This window comes from Mastacembelus armatus, chromosome 4 (assembly GCF_900324485.2).
Source record: "Mastacembelus armatus chromosome 4, fMasArm1.2, whole genome shotgun sequence".
NCBI classification, from domain to species: domain Eukaryota; kingdom Metazoa; phylum Chordata; class Actinopteri; order Synbranchiformes; family Mastacembelidae; genus Mastacembelus; species Mastacembelus armatus.
The window spans coordinates 25,306,274-25,326,832 of record NC_046636.1 but is presented as its reverse complement, the minus strand read 5'-3'; the positions used below and the strand labels follow the sequence as shown (position 1 = coordinate 25,326,832).

General features: G+C 41.8%; 1 protein-coding gene across 2 annotated transcripts in view; it reads left to right on the top strand.

Annotated features, from left to right (window-relative positions):
* Window positions 1-19,753, top strand: part of tle2b (TLE family member 2, transcriptional corepressor b) — a 71,802-nt gene extending 52,049 nt beyond the window's left edge. For both annotated transcript variants that reach the window (XM_026304756.1, XM_026304755.1), the window contains exons 9-20: window positions 2,493-2,633; window positions 3,828-3,881; window positions 7,149-7,316; window positions 7,702-7,852; window positions 8,467-8,636; window positions 9,313-9,389; window positions 10,846-11,095; window positions 11,405-11,652; window positions 12,152-12,299; window positions 12,937-13,087; window positions 13,250-13,326; window positions 16,720-19,753. In XM_026304756.1, the coding sequence (XP_026160541.1) occupies window positions 2,493-2,633; window positions 3,828-3,881; window positions 7,149-7,316; window positions 7,702-7,852; window positions 8,467-8,636; window positions 9,313-9,389; window positions 10,846-11,095; window positions 11,405-11,652; window positions 12,152-12,299; window positions 12,937-13,087; window positions 13,250-13,326; window positions 16,720-16,827 (1,743 nt within the window). In that variant the 3' untranslated portion in view covers window positions 16,828-19,753. The remainder of the gene's footprint in view (window positions 1-2,492; window positions 2,634-3,827; window positions 3,882-7,148; window positions 7,317-7,701; window positions 7,853-8,466; window positions 8,637-9,312; window positions 9,390-10,845; window positions 11,096-11,404; window positions 11,653-12,151; window positions 12,300-12,936; window positions 13,088-13,249; window positions 13,327-16,719) is intronic.
* The last annotated feature ends 806 nt before the right edge of the window (window positions 19,754-20,559 follow it).

The window sequence follows — 20,559 nt, the reverse complement described above, 5'->3', positions numbered from 1 at the left end:
TCTGAGCTCACAGCATTTCGCTGTTATCTGGAAGAAAGTACAAATTGAATCAATGGAGGAACAAGTAGCTATTTATCAGCAGCCCAAATGTTATTGTAGTCTACAAGACTTGCTTAACAAATTATATGATTCAAAGTTAATGGAAATGGTATGAATGAGCAACTCATGCTAAAAATAAAACATGCAAATTGTTCCTAAGAAAAAAAAGACTAGAGTAAAAGTTTCTAAACATTTATTTAAGTTTCCACCACTATTATCTATTGGATGTTTCCCAACAGAACGTGTGCTGCAATATCATTAGTTTATAATAGGTGTACAATCGCACAACTATCATTATGGTAGTGAAGTGAAACCACAGCATTAGAAAACCTAAAATGCTGTTCATGCACCTTCTATGATCATTGTGAACAGTCCATGAATGACTTGTACATTATAGTACATTGTCTAAATGCTTAAGTATTTAGCTTCATTTTGTTTTAGTGCTGCTGCATAGACCAAAAAGATGCACCCTGATCTCTAAGGCTACTGGTCTCTGTTAATCCATTCACTGTCATAGTGTATTGTGTATTAACCGGATCCTTTCAAAAAGGTTTCCTGTGTTTTGGTAGAAACTGTAATCAGTGAAAGAAGATGAAGCAGGAAGCCTCAATAACATTTCAGGTTTTCCTTTTGTTGTGTTTCTTCTGACATGATGACATTTTGCTATAATACAGCTTTATGTGACTTTGTTTGGATTAAAGTGTGTGTGTGTGTGTGTGTGTGTGTGTGTGTGTGTGTGTGTGTGTGTGAGAGAGAAGAGTACGACTAAGTCATTGTCCAATTATACTAACCCAGCTGTGTGAAGTTCAGATTCAACTGTCCTTTAATTAAATGTAAAGGTGAGATGCGAGAGACCTGTCTCAGGTTGATATAACTGAAGGATGAAAAAACACAAATTCAACTTGAAACAAACTAAGTAAATGCAACATGCAGTCACACATGAAATGTATACACGTGTTCATTTTGCCTCAAGGTTTATTATTAGGATTATTTTTTGTTTTTGCATGTATTTTGTGTCGCCTTTAATTTCCTGGAGAATTAAAACAGTGCAAATGGGATGATTGAAATTCAGTGGATGTCTATGGTTTGTCCCGTTCTCTCTCTGTGCTGCAGATTGCTGTCCTTTATGGAAGTCATGTGAACACTTTCTAACTGTACTGGCTGCAATGGACAGCTAGCCTTTATTAGTGCAACTCTTGATAACAAAGAGAGGGGGGGGGGGGGGGGGATTAGAGGGGACCTGGACAGTGAAATTGGAAAGGGAAAAGGAGACGGATTGAAGAGGAAGAAAAAGACAAGAAAAATAGGGAGGGAAAGGTTGTAAAGAAATACCAGCAAGCCTTTTGTTCTGGCTTTTATTGGGAAATGAAAATGATTTAAGAGCACTACTGACTTTATTTCCCTCCCCCTCTCTCTATCCGCAATGAAACCCTTAGCATAATTTAATTGCTAAACACAATGCTGATTGTTAAGCACCAGGAAAATATTTCTCTCATGAGTTGAGGTTTGTGCTTAGGCAACTTAGGCAAGCATTACAGCGTTTGGGAAGGGGCGGGGGGAGGGATGCATATCAATTGGCATTTGTCAGAGAGCGCTGCATCAGTAAAACCTACTGGAATTTTAAATGGAGGGGAAAAAAGGGACAGTGAGAGGAAGTCAGAAAAAGTAAGAAGAGGATTGAGGAGGAGGTGGAGAAGAAGAAAGAAGAGAGGGAAGTTTGTTGAGCTGCACTGAGGTCCATTGTGTGGTTTCTTCCCTCCTCTGTTCAGCACTTCTTCCTGTCGGCCCCGTGGGCTCCTTCCTGTGTGACTCATTGGTGTGTTAAACCCTCACTGTTCTTGTCTTCCCACAGGGGGACAGAGAATGACAAGTGGCCTTCGCCAAGCTTCTAGCCCCTGCCCCTATGCAAAAAACAACACAATGCTTTGATCTGCTTTTTTGAGTACTGAGCACCAGGCCAGGCTGTATTGTAAATAAGCCTGCACAGCTTTATTGCTCAATAATGAGAGTCATATTTTACATGAGGACTGGTGTCGAGGGGAGAGGACCTAACTAGCTTTGTAGGCTGTCCTGTGTGTATCCATGGCTACGTTTGAACCTGTGCTGACGTCTGCTGATTTTACCATGTGCCGGTGTGTGTGTGTGTTGTGTACTTGTATCCTGTGTGTTTTCTGCTAATGTATGTGACTCTGTCCAGTGCACTTGTCATTGTCTATACGTGAGCTCATGTGTTGTGTCAGAGTGACTGTGTCTGTGTTTCTTCACACCATGACCTGTATGGTTGCAGAAGCGTTTGTGTTTTCAGGATTTGTTCAATACTGGGATTGTAAAAAGATGTTTATTTTTTTTATTGTTATATTTCTGCATTGCAACCTTTCATCACCTGCTTTTCCAATGTGACAGCATGGGGAGTATTGGCTCATACATGTATTTGCGTCCCTGTCTTTCACCAGAGTAAGTCAGTGTCATCAACAGACAGTCAGCCCCCTGAGGAGCGGCAGGGTCCATCAGGAGGCTATTCCTCGTCACAGGGAGGAGCCGAGGCCAAGAGGAGGCGCTGTGATGACAAAGAGTCTCTTCCACCACACTCCTATGTATGTGTTTGGGTCTTTGTTCATCTAAGATGAGATAAGCCCTAAAAAATGTTAAATCAAATGCTGTTAGCGTCTTATTAATATGCATGTCTAAATATTTTTTACACTCTAAAGTCACATAAGACTGGGACATGGGTCTGTGTGGCTTTGTGTGCACATGTGATATGGCCTATGACATTATAGGCCGCATGGGGGTCGGGGCCCTGCGGCCAATTAGAGCTGTGTTTGCTTTGGATGGGTCCAGTGGGGAAGAGCAGGGAGCCAGAGGCAATGTAATGCCAGGAGAGAGACAGCCAAGGCAGATAGCTGTAATGAATTAGATGTCTGTGTGTTTGCAGTCTGGAGGATTGATTGACACCGGGAGTCTGTCTGTGCGAGACGGCCTCCAGCTAAATCAGTTTGGCATCAACAACAACAGTCCAAATCTTCCCATTAGTTCAGTGTGAGAAAAAGCACAGTTTCCACTTTCTGAGTGTTTTTCCTGTCTTTCTGTCTGTCGAGCCACGTTACAGCTCCCTTTTCTCTCTGTTTGCCTTTTGCTCTTCAGTATCTCTCTGTCTCTTTATCACTGTCTCTCAATTTCTCTACTTTTCCCTCACTGTCTTGTCCCTGTTTTCTTTTTATTCCATTTCTCTCTCTCTCTGTATTTTTGTTCTAGGAATAGGCTGTAGATATAGACCTGTTTTGGCTCTGTATAATTAGCTACTGATGTCACTCCACACTGATGTCAATACGAATATCAGGCCATGATCACATCAAAGCGCTGTTGCCATGGTGACTAAGTGCCATCGTTCTCACCCCAGAAAAGACGAGAGAGGAAGAGAAAGAGAGCGATGGCTAGGCGAAGAGCAAAAACGTGCCGTGGATGGAGAAAGAGCAACAGTGTGTGAGTGTGGGAGAGAGAGAGAGAGTGATCGAGATGGTGTTTGTGTGGGGGAGATGTTTGGTGAGAATATATGGCACATATACCTCTGTGTTAAATGTTGCATGGTGGACAGGCAGTGCAAGGGAGCAACAAGCAGCCAGCGATACTGATACATATTGATCTGTGTGTGCACTTCTGTGGCAGTGTGTGTGTCTCCATCTTTGTTATTAAAGTTCTCTGTGTACACATATCGTATATTGTATGTGTGTGTTGGCGATAGAGAAAAAAAACTGCTGTCTTACCCATTTTATGTCCTTTTTGCTCCTCAGGACAGTGATGGAGACAAGAGTGAAGACAATCTAGTTGTGGACGTCTCCAACGAGGTAAGACTGTATTATTTAAATTACATGTTATGTACTTATTGACTGTGATCGCTCTAAGTGATGAATGCATTGACATTTACCATGTGGCTTCTCACTTCTCGTCCCCATATAGAGCATTTAAGCAACTTTAGCAGCACACTGGTAAACACCACGCAGCATTTATCTGCTAAAGGGCCAGATATTTCCCTCAGGAGTAGGTAGAGACCAAAATCAAAGCTAAAGGGAGAGTGAATATTGGACTTATATTCATCAGTTGGACAGAAACAGGACTAGAAATGAATGCTAATGACGCTCTGTGTCTGCAGATACAGCTGCAGTTAACAATGTCAACCTAAATGCTAATAAAATGTATTGTTCAAAAAAAAAGTGAAGTAAATTAAAAGCAAATTCATCTGTGTGTATGCTAAGACTTCAGCATACCCTGATGACCTGTATTTTGTAAACAGAAGTATTAAAATAGCATCTTGAATCACCTTTAAAGCTTGTAGGTAACTAATTTAGAAGATTAAAGGTAAGATTATTAGTCTGAGTTAGTCAACAAAGTGGAAGAAGAGAGAAAGTGACAGGGATGAACGGGTCTGGATCATGAATAGTCTGGTAACTTCAGCCAATGTTCACGTTTGAAAAAGTCATACAGCTCAAAAAACATCCCCATCACAAAATAGTCCTTCAGATTATTCCACCCTCACTATAAATGTTTACTCAGTTTTTGTGTTCTTTATTAAAAACAACTAATGCACTAACAAAATTCACACTTCACTCTCGCTCTGCATCTTCACTCTCACAGCTACGTCCTTGTGCAGGAGCTGTACATATACTTACCAAAAACATCTTTGATTTTCTTATGAAAGCAAAAGTTACAAGCAGCCTTTGTTCGACAGAAGCTCCCTGACACTGTGCTGCAGACTGCACATAAATAAAGCATGAATCCAACATTGCGAGGACCAGCGCTGCTCATGGGAATAACTATAGATGTACTTGGCACAGCTTCGAACCGCCCTCCATCTCCTGCATGACCCTGCCTGTCTGGCTGTCAATTGTTCAATTTTACACAACTTTTGTCTGTGTCAAACTCCACTTCTAAAACAGTTACGCTTTTAATTGAATTTAGTTTTTGACTCAAGTATATGACTCAGAAAATATGTTTCGGTGTCCTTGGTATTTTATGGATAGATTTGCCCTTTTTCTTTGTTTCCTCTGTATATTGATGTTGGACACAAAAGCACAACTGGTCTCCTGTGATTTAGAAACTAGTAAAAAAGCTCCAAGTAAAAAATGTAATAAAAGTGAGCAGTTGGGTTTTAGAGGAAATGTATATGTTTCGGGGCATAAACATGTGCAAGCTTGTGCATGTGTATGTGTGTGCATTTATAATTGCATATGAGCATGTGCACATAAGATAAACTTTATTCATCACCAAAGGGAAATTCAGGATATGATGCCATGTGCTGTAACTGGACGTGAAGGTTGTTTGAGTAGATGCTCAGTTTAGTTTTGGATTCTTTAATTGTAATTAGGTAACATATTGCACTAAAAGACCTAATATTATTGTTTAATACTTGATTATTTATTTTGTTTTAGTTAGTTGGAGGCAGTGATTATTTCAGTTCATACATTTAAGATGTTCCACTCCAGTTGGGCTCATGTCAGCAGTTATTTCCAGTATTGATTGATCTCTGCCAAATAGTTTTGAGATTAATAGAAAAACCACATGCACAGCCCAGAGATATGCACAAAGAGAAGCAGCTTTCTTACACTTGAGAAACTGTGTGTGAAATGTGAAACGAGTCAGCAGGTATGTAGCTACTTTAGCCTTTTGCTGCAGCTTCCTTGTAAAGAGCACAAGCTCCTGTGTAAGCTCATTATCAGCCAATGCTGTTTTGTATTTTCTAATTCTCTTCACATCGACCATTTTTGTGCATACTTTTGCTCTTTCCTACCTCTTGACACCTCTGTTCCTTCATCTCTCTCCACTGTTTCTTTTTCTTTCACTCCTTTTCCACCACTCCCACCCTGCTCCACCTCCTCCTTTTCTCCTCCCTTCTCTCATTAGCTAACTGCAGTCTGCTTTATTTAATATATGCAAAGCCGTTTATGCCCCTGGAATATTTTAGTTCTTTAAATACTTCATGCAGTGTAACAAAATATGTTTTATCTAAGCTCTCTGTATTTTGATTTTGCACACAAAAGTGGAACCACTCTCTTGTGTGATTTGGGAAGTGGTACAAAAGCAGGAGGAAAAAATGTGACAAATGTTGGTAATGGTAGAAGAAGGGAGGGAAATTCTGTCTGTGTGTGTGTGTTTTAGAGCATTTTGAGGATGCGTATGGGCATGTATGTCCATCTGAGTGTGTACACGCCATGTGTTGTTGTTTTAGGGTTGTTTTAGTGGACGATCGTGTGTGTGTGCATGTACGTGCATGTATAGGCTTTAAAGCGTGTGCTGATCGCTGTGACCCAGTGAGAAATGCTTACTCCAGCACTCTGTTCTGGGTGATGCAGCGCTGGCTCAAGAGTGGAGCTGTGGCTCCAATGATGAAAGCAGCAGTAACAGCAACATTATCTTCAGGTCTCTTCACTTCTATACCAGCAACAGTGACAAACACTAGTGTGATAGTGTTTCCTGAGCTCTGAGCAATGAGTCCTTTAATAAATCACAACACAGACTGTGAGTGTGGAGGTTATGTTGTGTGGTTTAAGGCAGAATATACTGATTATTCCTATGAGCGAATGTACAGTAAATTGCAGTTCATGGAAACTGTTACACATGCTAGCACAACATTCAAAACAAAATAAAGAACAGGCCCAGCAGCTATAATGAACAGGGATGCACCACCTGTGACTAAAAATACAACAAAAAGACTCAAGCAGCCCTGCAACCAAACTCTGCATAGAAAAAAAATGCAAGGGGTCTTGTTCATGGTCTTGGTTCTTCAGGTCTGAGTGTGATGATTGGATAGAATCCAAAAAGTAGAGCAATACAAGTAAAGGTGTTGTGTTTTTGGCAAATTCCGAACAGGACCAGTCCAACTTATTCTAAGGCATTACATATGTGGTGCATGTGAATGTGTAGGAAGTGCATTTCAGAAACACCATGGTGAAACTGCTTGCTTGCAGAATGCTTCATTAAAAAGAAAAGGTTATGACGAAATGCTGGAAATGGACCTGAATTCAGCTTAAGGGCTAAGACTTAGATCGGCCAACAGATAAGCTGAAAGAAATAAACACAGTTTCCCGCATTTTATTTTGTTTCTCCTTGTTATTCAGGAGCCTAACTCTCCTGCAGGCAGCCCTCCTCACTCCCCCCATGGGAATGGGTTAGACCGTGCCCCAACCCTAAGGAAAGAGCTCCCAGGCTCCTCAAGCACAGGAGAGGCCCCCTCGACCCCAAACCCCCGCAGCCCCACCCCAGGGAAGGCCAAGGACCCTGCACAGGTAAGATAGATAGATTCTTAGGGACTTGCTGCACATGACTTACTGGGAAAGTCTGTGTACTTTTCCTTATTGCAAAACTATAATTATCTGAATTATTTCCAGTCTTTCATCTAAATAAGATGGTATTTGTTAAATAAGATGGTATTTATTCACTTTGTATCCTTAGGTATTCTATAGGAGCTCTATTCCTGTTGCATCTTGTTCTGTCATTTTTGGTGTTTTAAGCTATTGCTATTGTGGAATAACTACATGGAAGAACTACATAGATATCTAGTGCAGATTAATGTAACTAAAACAAAGACATGTAGTTAACAGGGAGTCTGGAGGTTGTTGTAATGAGGGAAGACAATATTTTTGTTATATTTCTTGCTTCACTTCTCTGCAGATGGATAAGTCCCAGTCTCCGCTGTCAAAATCTGGCACCCCATCCCCATCCCACCGTGAGGCTCTTACCCCTGGAGCCCCAGGGGCTCCTGGTCCCAGCACGTCCTGCCTTCGTCTGGTCAGCAAATCAGCAACCAGTGCAGACCCTCTTGGTGAGGCGTTTTACACAAGATAGATGACGTTTTAAAAATGAAAAATGGTTTTGATATTGGAACTGTTGACATAGGAGCTTGCTAAGATTAAAATACATGAATGTAGTACATGTACATGTACATACTTTCTACACTCAGTGAAAAAGTAACTTACAACTTATCTCGAATTGTAATAATGTAAACAGAACATACTCACCTTGCCCATAACTTTAAATTTATTTTGAAATTTAGCACCCAGGATCACCAAATTAGACGGTCTACCTCTCCCTTCATGTATCTTCTTGACCCTCAGTCTTTCCTTTTCCTCACTGGCTTATGTTGTGATATTACTGTGGTCTTGTCATTGTGAATATGTCACTGTGCCAAAATCTCTTGATTTAGTCAGAGCAGCATGTGTCTATAGGACTGATGTCTTACAAATAAGAAAAAGTTATGCTTGGTCAGAAGTTGAGTTTCCTGTTCCGCCACTTTGTTGGTGTGTTCGAAATAAAGTTTACTGTAAGACAAAGTTATTCATTCTTCTGCCCCTCTGCCCCTGCCTTTGTGCTTGTGTTCTATGTATTCTTCCTGTTCTTTCTTTCCATCCTTCAATCCCTCTTTTTCCCCTTTCCCAGCTCTCCGCAGTCCCATGTCTGTGCCCCCTGGTTCGTACCCGGCTCATTTTGGCGTGGTGTCCCACGCAGGACTTAACGGGGAGCTGGCCAGCCCAGGAGGTTTTGGTGGGGCTCTTACTCTTTCTCCACAAATCAGCGCAGCAGCCAGCGCCTACTCCCGAAGCCCCATGGTGAGTAAAGGCCAAATTATTCATCTCTGTCAAGGTTTGATGAATAGTTTTGTATCAGCTCTAACCCTCTAACTGTCATAGCGTAGCCTCAAAGCTAGATGAATGTGTTCTGTGTTATCAAGTAGTGTTGTTCATTTATTATTTACTCAGCGTTCATGTTTGCATTCTCAGATTCACTTTGATAGTCAGAGGGTTTTGTGTTTAAATGGCTAATCTGGATCACAAAATGCTAACCTGAGTAGCACTACTGAAAAAGGTTAAGACTTTCATCAACATGCTGTCTTCAGTAACTGTGCACACACTGAGCATCAGAAAGATTTATATGAACTCAAACTAAGCCAAGCAGTCCAGTCTGAGTTTTATTACTTTCCTGTGGCCAACATAAGTCTGTACATGTAGAGTAGCTCCAGCTTTGTTGAGGTGTGTGTCAGGCCCATGTAGCTGCAATCAGAGTAACGTAGCTATAAGCCAGGATGTTCACTGCAGTGCCCTGTTCATCATCAGTTTGAGGAAGGACACTATACTCACATCACATATTAGAGTCAGCACACTCACACACTTTTCACTGTCCAGACTTTATAAGCCTGTTTCAACTTTAAAGAAAAATGCATGTGAATAAAATGAGATTGTCGTTGGTCGTTGTCAAGCTGCTTGTCCACTGTTTTGTTCCTACCAGGTGGCGTATGACTCTCGGTCTCACCTCAGGGCTCCGGGCCTGGCTTCCTCTCTGCCTGGCTCCTCTGGTGGAAAGCCGTAAGTTAATGCTTCTATGGCACATGTGCTGCACATTACACGCACTGAGGCTCTACTCCTGCACACGTGCGAGCAGAAGCAGCTTCACTATGGGATAAAAACTCATTACCTGAAAATCATGTTTTAATGTGTTTCTATTTGCATTACTGGGATCTAATATTCTTAATTAAATACCAAGTCAATTTTCCTGTGGTCCAATTCCAAGTTGCACACGAACATTGATTTTCTTTTCAAGTTAATACTAGTTAAATAATAAATAAGACAAATATGTAGAAGCAGAGCAAAAATAATTTTGTCAGATTACGAAGATTGATGTAAATTTTTGCATATACTTTAGTCAAAACTATCTGAATGATAATCTAATAATATTTGGATAGGACTCTAAATGAGTGATACACTAGCTTCTTCCCTATTTTTTACTTATTCCTTTCTCTTTGCTTTAGTTCTTTTCTGTTATAAATACTATGTAAATATGGAAGATGTCTGTAAAATTGAGCAGAAATAAAATCTTTTGCTCTACTAGCTTCTTCTTCTGTGTTTTATATACTGAGATTCAGGGATGGAACTAGAAAGTTTTTCATGGGGGGTGGGGGGCAAAAGGATTTGGTAGGGTTGCATGAGAAGGTGTTATATGCACAGTAAAAATCTAACTCTACTTTCATTGAACAAAAGATTCACAAATATATTTTTATAATATATTTATTCTTCCATCATTTTAATAAACACTTCCCAACAGTCTAAGTCTTAGACAAAAGGAACAAAACCAGTGTGGGGGATGAGCTGGAGCTGGAGCTGGGGGGCAGCTGCCCTCCCTTGGCCCCTGTTGATCCGCCCCTGCTCAGGTCTTTTCATTATTTCACATTAAAACCTGAAAGCTCTGAATACTGGAAATACTGATAATGTCTACAGCACCTACTTGAACACACTTGGACATACTCTCCAGCCATAACTGGCTAAAGAACAGTGTTTTTTTGTCATTTGTGGCAGAGCAGCAATTCAATCTTGTGGTGCTAATTTGAAATTATAAAATAGCCTTGGCTCCCAACCGCTACAGTATCGATCAGCCATTAGCAATGCCACACTGTCTGCCCCGTAATACAATCTGCCATTATGCATTCCCACCCACAGCTACGGTCGGCCAAGTAATTGCCAGAATTCAGGCAAATATTAGTGAAATTTCAAGGCCATTATGGTGTCATCAGACTGTACAATTTGCACACTGATGTGTGTGTGGTTGTTGGCGCATCATATGTATTCACCCTTAGTTTTTCTTCCTGCATGCACATATTTATTGACTGATTGATTCATTCCATCCAGTCTTACCTGTCTTTAAACCATTTCTCCAGTCCTTCAGTCTCCTTCACAGCACCTAACAGTCCAAATTCAGTGTATTTTTAGTTCTTCAGCTCTCGAGTATTGATTTGTTTTTGTTCCCTTCCTTCTCTTTCCTCCCCAGTGCTTACTCGTTCCACGTGAGCGCAGACGGCCAGATGCAGCCGGTGCCCTTTCCCCCTGATGCCCTGCTGGGCCCAGGAATCCCTCGCCACGCCCGTCAGATCCACACCCTGAACCACGGAGAGGTGGTGTGTGCCGTCACCATCAGCACCTCGACGCGTCACGTCTACACCGGGGGAAAAGGCTGCGTCAAGGTGTGGGACATCAGCCAGCCGGGCAGCAAGAGCCCCATGGCCCAGCTGGACTGTCTGGTGAGATGTGAGGGAAGGAAGCCAAGAAATAAGCACGTCACTGACAGGCATTCACTCATCAGGCAAACAAACATGAGTAAATGCTGTACAGTATCTTCACTGAGCTGATTTAGTTTTACTGGCTGTAAATGTCATAAATCCTCCTCGATTTTTATAACTGGCATCATCGAAATGTCCACATTAATTTCCTCAATGTCCCCGATTATATTACCATTCGCTCTATAAAGCCTCATACCCATGTTTTTTTTTTTTCCTTAATGCAATTACTACAGGTATAATCTAACTAGTATTCTTATCATGTCCAATCAGAACAGGGATAACTACATTCGCTCCTGTAAAATCCTCCCTGATGGGCGAACCTTGATCGTTGGCGGGGAGGCCAGCACGCTGTCAATCTGGGATTTGGCCACACCCACTCCTCGTATCAAGGCGGAGCTGACGTCATCTGCTCCCGCCTGCTACGCTCTTGCCATCTCCCCTGACAACAAGGTCTGCTTCTCCTGCTGCAGCGACGGGAACATCGTCGTCTGGGACCTTCATAACCAGACGCTGGTCCGGTAAGAGGAGCAGGAGGAGAGGACGGTAAAAGGAGAAAAACAGCCAAACTTTAACGTCTTACAAGTAGATTGTTGTCAGGAGAGCAGAGATGGGAGAGAGACAAAGGTGAGGGACAGAAAGGTTGGAGGATGAGGGAACATTTCAGAAGAAAGCAGAAGAAGGAAAAAGAGGAATGAGGATAAAATGAGGAGAAATGGTCGCAGTCTAGAGCTTCCTCAGGCAACCCCGTATTTAGGTAAGAAAGAGGTGGGATGAACTAGCCACAGGGGCTATGCATGAGATGAAACTGCCAGATCTGGCAAACTAGGACTAAAAGAAGGAGAAACAGAGGGAGTTGGGAAGGGAAGTATCAGGTGTGGGTGGGGTAAGTGCAGAAAGATTAAAATATATTCAGCCTGACACGTCCAGTAGAAGAAAACAAACACAGGATGTAGAGTCTGTACTGAGTCTGTAGATTGCATATTTATCTCAGAGTCTGTCTGTGTCTCCTCCCTGCAGGCAGTTTCAGGGCCACACAGACGGTGCGAGCTGCATCGACATCTCCAACGACGGCACCAAGCTGTGGACGGGAGGCCTGGACAACACAGTCCGCTGCTGGGACCTCCGAGAGGGACGCCAGCTCCAGCAACATGACTTCACCTCTCAGGTACACGACCGAGTACATAGTGCTCAGAAATACACACTCATACAACCACATACTTCACAACAACATGTCAGCTGAACATGTATGTAGAAATAAATTTAACGTGCAGCTCATTTACACACACACACACGTACACCATGACCTCGCCTTGCTAGTACTGAAATAAATACACACCAGTAGAAGCACATAAACACAACCATGATTCCAGTTTATATACACACACACACACACACACACACACACACACACAAACACACAGTCTCTCTCATTCAGTCGACTGTCACAACAGAGAAATAGAGTTGACCACTGTTGTCAAATGAGTTTCGATCCACACTGTAATGACTGTCTCTCTCTTCACCTCCTACTTCCTCCTCTCTTTTGCTATTCTCCCTTTCATTCTTTGCCAATACCTCACTCTTCATTTATTTACTCTTTACTTCCATTATGATTACACTATTTTATTTTTAACTGCACAATCTTTCCTCATCTTTCTCCTCCTTGATATTCCTGAACCCCTGCTGTCTACCTCTTTATCTTCTGTCCTCTCCTCCTATCTCTCCATGTTTTTCCCTCTATCCATTTCACTTTTCCCGTCCTTATTTTCACATGCCTTTTACTCCTTTCCCTTCCTGGTCTCCAGATCTTCTCTCTGGGCTACTGTCCGACAGGCGAGTGGCTGGCTGTGGGAATGGAGAGCAGTAATGTGGAAGTCCTGCACGTCTCCAAGCCTGACAAGTACCAGCTGCATCTCCACGAGAGCTGTGTTCTCTCACTGAAGTTCGCCTACTGTGGTATGTGTACATGCTGTCTAACTTTGACTGGTCCCTAAACATATCTAACTTGCAATACAGCCATGGACCAATACTTACCACTGCAGTCTAAGTACTATATATTTTGCTTCTTTCACACTTTAACATGTAGTACTGTGTGTGTGTGTGTGTGTGTTATTTCAGGCAAGTGGTTTGTGAGCACAGGAAAAGACAATCTGCTGAATGCATGGCGGACACCATATGGAGCTAGTATTTTCCAGGTAAGACACAAGCGCAGTGCCCTGAGAATCTGTATGCTATGTGCATGTATGTGCACTTGCACTGACTTGCATTCATACTACTTGACCTTGAGTTAAACTTAAAGTTCTGACCCTAAAATTTAATTACGTCCCCACAATGCATGTGTGTGACCAGGTTTCAGTCCCCACAACGTGAGCAATACCAGGCAGACAGACATTTGTTTTTATGTCTTGTGGGGACTTGTAGGCATTTACTCATCTGTAACTTTACCTCAACCTTAAACCAAGTTGTCTCATTAAACTTCAGTGATTTACATTGTTAGGACAAGGATTTACATTGTTGGGACGAGTTCCCAGAGTAAACTGGTTTCGGTCCCCGCAATGCACAAAAAAGGAACACACATACACTTTTGAGGCAAAATAGAGAAAAAGATGAAACATGAGGGCAGCGCAGTGGTGTAGTGGTTAGCAGTGTTGCCTCACAGCAAGAAGGTTCCTGGTTTGAAACCCATCAGGGGCCTTTCTGTGTGGAGTCTGCATGTTCTCCCTGTGCTTGTGTGGGTTTTCTCCAGGTACTCTGGTTTCCTCCCACAGTCCAAAAACATGTATGTCAGGTTGATTGGTGACTCTAATTTGCCCATAGGAGTGAGTGTGAGTGTGTGAGGTTGTTTGTCTCTATGTGGCCCTGTGATGGACTGGGGACCTGTCCAGGGTGGACCCCTGCCTTTCACCCAAAGAGAGCTGGGATAGGCTCCAGCAGGTCCCTGGGACCCTGGTTAGGACTAAGGGGGTCTAGATGATGGATGGATGGATGAAACAGGAGATGAGAAATGTGTTTTTAAATTCTATATTTGTTGATTTAAGGTGACTTGTAAAGGTCTGTAGGGGGCACAGGCTACACAAATACACACATAATTCCATCATGCCTTCCAACTGCTTCATTTGAGAAAGAGTTGAAACTTGCATATTCAGGGATGCAGTATTTTCAGCCAGTTCATCTGGGTGTGAATGAAACTAGGTGAGATGAAGGTGTGTGTGTTTGTGTGTGTTTGTGTGTAGCTGTGTGGCTGTCATATTCCTGTAAGCTACAGTGGGCAGCAGGGTTGGCGGCTCTTGTCTCTCCCTGTGGACTGAATGCTGCTATCTGCTTTGTTATCCAAATGCCAAATGTTTCTCCTGCCAAACAGCTCCCTCCTGTCACTGTTTCACAGAGCTGCTTCTCTCTAAGTCTCTTTTCTGGTTTATCCTGTCCTTCCCACTTTCTGTCTCCTTACTTCTCTTTAACCCTGTGCTCCTCTATTGCTCCATCTACACTCATATTTCTGCTCTCCCTCTCTCTCTCGTTTATTCTTGTCCTTTCTGCCTCTCTGCCTATGCGCTGTGTTAATCTGTACCTACCTCTACCCTCCTGGTCCTTGTCTGTGTGTATGCCCGTTCTTTCTATCGTCCCTTCCATAATTTTTAATCCTTTTTTTCCTATAAATTACTTCTTCACTTTTTCTTCTCCCATTTATTTGGCTGGTCCATTGCACAGCCGCTCCTCCTCCCCCTCTGTGCCATTTTAATAAAATAAGCTAAGCTGTGTTCACAGTATCAAGGTTTTCCTAAGCTTTTCATTGGCTTCTGTTGCATAGTTGCTTTATAGGATCTAAATAACAACTGAGGTAGTGTTTGTGTTTTGGTTAATTCTGTCCAGTAGGTCAGGTAGTCTTTTTATTGTGTAGTCTTTTTTTTTGTAGCTGGAGCTGCACAATTTGCATATTTTTATTGCTATTTATTTTTATTGGAATGATTAGTCATTTAATTGGTTTGTTGATGAGCAGAAAAAAATGTGGATGTCAGAATAAAAATTTCAAGCTAATCTCCAGATTTCGCAGTGTTAGACAAAACAAGCAAATTAATGTATATTGAGCTTGTGATGGTTATTTTTATATAGACCAAAGAAATTGAAATGACATGCTAATGCTACATGCTAATTTCCATTGTTACATTAGCCAAAACCTTGTGCTTAACTCATAAAACACCAAGCGCAATAGCTAATGTTAGCATCAGTTAAAACACATGGACCATTGTGACTGTATCTACCTGTTTTGACTACCTGGTTGTGTTCAATTAATCTACAGACGTACCTTCTCAGTGTTTCCCTCATGTTTTGTCAACTACAGTGGTCAGTGATTGATGTATATGTGTTTTTGGGGGCCAAGTAACTAATTTCTTCCCAATAGGTCAGGCACTTCTCTATTTATTTGTGCTAATTGTAATTTGTAATTTGGTTTGGTTCCTTTAAAACGTTCTGATACATCTTATAAAAATACAACTTAGATATTTTTGTCATGGACAAAACAGCTAAGTCTTGGTCCTATTTCCACAGTTGTCCCTTTTTCTAAAGAGAGACAGACATGCAGCGTATTAGAAGCAAAGAAGTGAAGAACTAGAAGACTGAGGAGTTGTTTTCAGAAAGCAATTAATGTAAAAAGTATTAGACATCCAAAACAGAAATGAGATCATAAAGAGTGCAATGCTAGTAAATGTTAAGTCTCTGTTTCAGAAAAGGCTTTCCTCAGTGTTTCTGCATTTTATCTCTCTGTCCCACTCCATCTGTCTCTAAAGCTTTACTTTCCTCTCTTCCAAACTCATCCTTTGGCTTGTCATTGCATCCCTCCCTCCTGAGTGCCCTCAACTTCCCCCACCTGCTATCTTACTAAGGTATGAGGAATCCTGTGTGAAATGGCCTCTCACCGGTGGCGTGATGATTGACAGCCCTGCTGTGCCTGTAGCACAGAGGAAGTGAAGGAGGGAGGGAAAGGAGGCGAGTTCAGAGAGGAGGAGCTGACACAAGGGGGGACTAAGTGAAAGGGGAGCCTAAGAGGAGAAGTGGAGGAGAGTCTGGAAAGAATGGAAGGAAGATAAATGATGATGGAGCAGTAGGAAGGAGAGGAGGTGGAGTATAGGGGGGGGGGGTGTAGAGGGAGCTTTAGCTAATCTAAAGCCAGGTGCCCCATTCTGGCTTTCAGACAGAGGAAGAAAAGAAGGATGGTGCATTTTGCCAGTTCATGGATACCATCAGACTTGTGCTGCTAGTGATGCTTAAACCTGGAGTTAATGAGACTCTTTCTCTTTCTCTTCCTCTGGAGTGAAGCAGAGAGACGGAGAAAAAGGAGAACGAGAGCTATGCATCTCACGCTGAAGCAGACAAATGAGTCAGCATCCTGGAGCTGTGGAGTTGTCTGTTTGGAAATAATTGCCGACTGTTTTGAAATGCAAATATGTCTTGTATGATTGAGTATTAAGTGATGACTCATATCTTTTCTAACATTTCTCTTTCTGTGTTTCTTTCTGTTTTTCCTCCATCTGTCTCTTGCTATTATCTCTCCCTCTCCCCGGTTTGTGCCTGTGTCTCTCGCCCGCTCCCAGTCTAAGGAGTCCTCGTCTGTGCTGAGCTGTGACGTCTCCCCGGACGACAAGTACATAGTGACAGGCTCCGGGGACAAGAAGGCCACGGTGTACGAGGTGGTGTACTGAGGGGCCTGGACGAGATAGGAAGGGACAGGGACACGAACTTTGGGGTGTTTTTTTTTTTTTTTTTTTTGGTTTTTGTTTTTTTTTTTGCAGGTGGTGGGGTGGAGGAGGCGCACCCATTTGCCCTGCCAACTTCTCCCACTCCTCATTACATCAGCAACAGCAGCCCCTTTGTCTCAGTCCTCTTGAGTTCTCCTGACCCTCACCCCTAATGCATTACCCCCCTCCCCCTTTTTGCTGTGATATAAGCTACTATGGAAGCTCCCAAATGCACCTTGCCCTCCATCCCCTTCCACTTTTCACCCAAGGATGAGGCATGATCGTAGAGAGAGAGAGGCAGAAAGGGAAGCAGCGAGATAAGAAAGACAAAGGAAAAGGGGCGGTGGAGCATAAAGATAAAGTCAGGAGGACAAAGAGAAAGGCAAAAAGGAAGAGAGAAAGCGAGAGTGCGGAAGGAAGAGAAATGAAAGGGAGGAAGAGGAGGATGAAGAGGAGAAGGAGGAGGGAGGCAGGGTAATTAGGGCTGTTTCCTGATTAAGAGCTCAGTGGAAGGGAGGCCCCCAGAGGAGGCGCGGAGCAGCACTGTGGGAGCGCCAGCCAGGAGCACTGATACCACACAATCGATTCATTAGCCAGACAGTGGAAGCCTTAATGAGGCTGACGCCGCAGCTCGCTCTCCCCAGCGAGCGGTGTCAGGAGCTGGGGAATGATGACGCTCTGAGATGGAGGGGGGGCGCTTCATATATTCACATATGCTGACATGAAACATAGACCCTCACACGCACGTCATCAGGCAACAATACACACACTCAGATACACCCCTCGAGGTAATCATAGGAACACACAACACAGAGCACCAAATGAAACATTCATCGCAGCGCTCCCCGTCTCACTGCTTAATATCTATTTTATTTTGGTCTGACAGAGGCAGCTTCTAATGAGCAGCAGAGTCAATGGGATTCTCCCATGGCCCAGAGACACAAACAGAGAACATCAGCTGAGCCGTTACCTTTAATTCCTCCGGATTGTTCTCCTGACACCGGGCGCTGCATTCACTCTCATTAAAGGCACTGTCAGCTAGATGAAGTAGCAGCACACCAACATCACTGTAAAGCAGACGAGAGGGCAAATTAGCACCATCCGATTACACTGTCATCAGCAGCCAACTAAGCAGCAACTAATCCGATTCCTTTCCAATTTTATGCAACTACTTGCTGTTTTTACTTCCGAACCATATGAGCTTACCTGTTTATCAGACTCATTATCGCCATCTCTGCCTGCTGATGTGCTAGTGCCCAAACCACAAATCTTGTTTGATAAGCTGTTGCTATTAATACAGACGCTAAACAGCTTAAATGAGAAGTTTGTCATATTGTGAAATATGTTTCTTCATTTTCCTGCCTAGATTCAGTTGAGAAGATTAATGCCACTCATGTACGTACGCAAAGTGTGGAGCTAATTTTAACACAAAGACTGGAAATTGGGAAACAGTTAGCCTGGTGCTAATTGAATGCCACAAAACCCGCCTACCAGCACCTCCAAACTCACAAGTTAACGTGTTATATCTAGTTTGTTTAATCCATTCAAATGTCAGTGTGTAAAAATGTGCACATTTCTTAGTGGACTTAAGAATCTTAATCAGCTAGCTCTCAGCAGGAAAGCGAATGAAAGTTGTCCCTTAAATGTCAAACTTTTTCTTTAGACCTGATTCTTACTTTTCAATCCTTGTATCATATTATCCCAGATTGGCAGACGACCTGTATATCAGAGCTCACTGCTTCTGTAGAACATGCCTCACCAATGTATAGAGGACAAAGGCACATTTCAAGCTTTTCTTTTGTTACTCAGTTGTTTTTTTTTAACGAACAACGATTCCTCGTCTAACATAATGATCTGTTTATATATTGGGTTTGCCTGTGACTGCGCTGGGGAAGCAAAGAGGAACACACACACACACGGAAACATAAAATCAAGTGGAACACAGGTGGGAATTTTTTTTTTCCTAATTAGTTTTTCTTTAATCAGTGTGTTTTATCCTTGGCGATAGTGACAGACAGAGGCCACAGAACATCAGCCAATCTGTGTAAAGTAAAAAAAAAGTGGGAGAAATGTTCCTCTGATGTTGGTTGTATTTGTTTTATCCCCCTTTTTCAAACGTGGTAGTAAAATACTATAGTCTGTTTTCAGTCCTTACTGTGTAATTATACTACATTTCCGTTAAGTCCAGGTCAGTGTACAGAAAGATGTCAGCTGCGACATGACGATACAGAATTAGCCATCAAAGAGGTCCCACTTTTTACTGCATGCTTGTTGCACTAAAGCTCCAATTCTGCTGATGGAAGGAGATAAATCAGATTTTATTCAGTCACTACAATGATTGTTCTGACAGCCGCAGTTTATCAGAAGGGTGAATCTTAGATCACGGTGTGCTGTTTAGTTCAGCTGTATAATATTTTAGCAACATGTGTCCACGTTTGGCACTGCAGCGCTAATGCAGGAAAGAATTACGAGGGACTAATACAACGGCTGCTGTACCAGCGAGAAGTCAAAATCATCTGTACAGTTTAATGCCTTTGCCTGCCTTTTTCCCTTTCTGCCTGTCAGCCACAGGCAGACCTAAATGATATTCTCATACACAAGCTTGTACACTACTCTGATGCTGTATAATGGCTATGCATTTGGTGGTATAGTGTGAATATTTGGGACATTGTATTTGATACTCTTTGACTGTCAGTAACGTCTGTCCCTTGCCTGTGCTTTCTCTGTTCAAACAGTATAAACTCTTTTCTTTTTACAAGCTCATGTTTAGTTCCTCTTTTAAAAAGCCAAGGACATTTTTTTTATGCACTGTGTCTTCCCTCCTGATGCGTTTCCAATGTGCTGTACAAAAAGTACTACTTGTGAAAAATAAAACAAAGTCGTGTTCATCCCGTCAGTTGTCTCCTGCATTCATTGTTTTTGGCTATGGGCTCTAGTGGTTGTCTGCGTCTTTGGTTCAGGCTGAAATACAGATGACTACAGGTGTTCCCAAGTGAAAGATAAATATATTGTTTCAAACTTAAATTATACTTTTAGTATATAGAGTGGGCTAAAACTTGCCCAAACACTGCCTGTGTTGAAACATAGTAAAAGTTTATTTTTGGTAAGTCTCCAAAGTACAAGATTAATAAAGGGTTACTGATACAAAAAGCATATGCAAAGTCTATTGAAGTGAAATCAATAGTGAATTAGTAATTTAGCATATTTCTTGAAAGTGCACTTTACTGTAAACATTTTTACATATATTTAGTTACATTTTCAAAAGGTATGTTAAATTAACAATACACAAAAAGCATCTTCAAAGTAAATTTTTGTAAAAGTACATTGAAATAATTAGTAATTTAGCATATTTCTTGAAAGTGCACTTTAAACATATTTTTAGTTGTTTTCCAAAAGTATGTTAAATTAACGATACAAAAAAAGCATCTTCAAAGTAAATTTTTGCAAAGTACATTGAAATATCAATAATTAGTAATTTAGCATATTTCTTGAAAGTGCACTTTACTGTAAACATATTTTTAAATAGTTATATTTTACAAAAATATGTTAAATTACTGATACAAAAAAAAGCATATTCAAATTTTTGCACTGAAATGATAAAAAAAAAAAATTTTTGCGTATCCCTTAAAAGTGCACGTTAAAGATATTTCTAAATATATACACATTTCAGTATACTTATTTAAAGTACACAGTTTG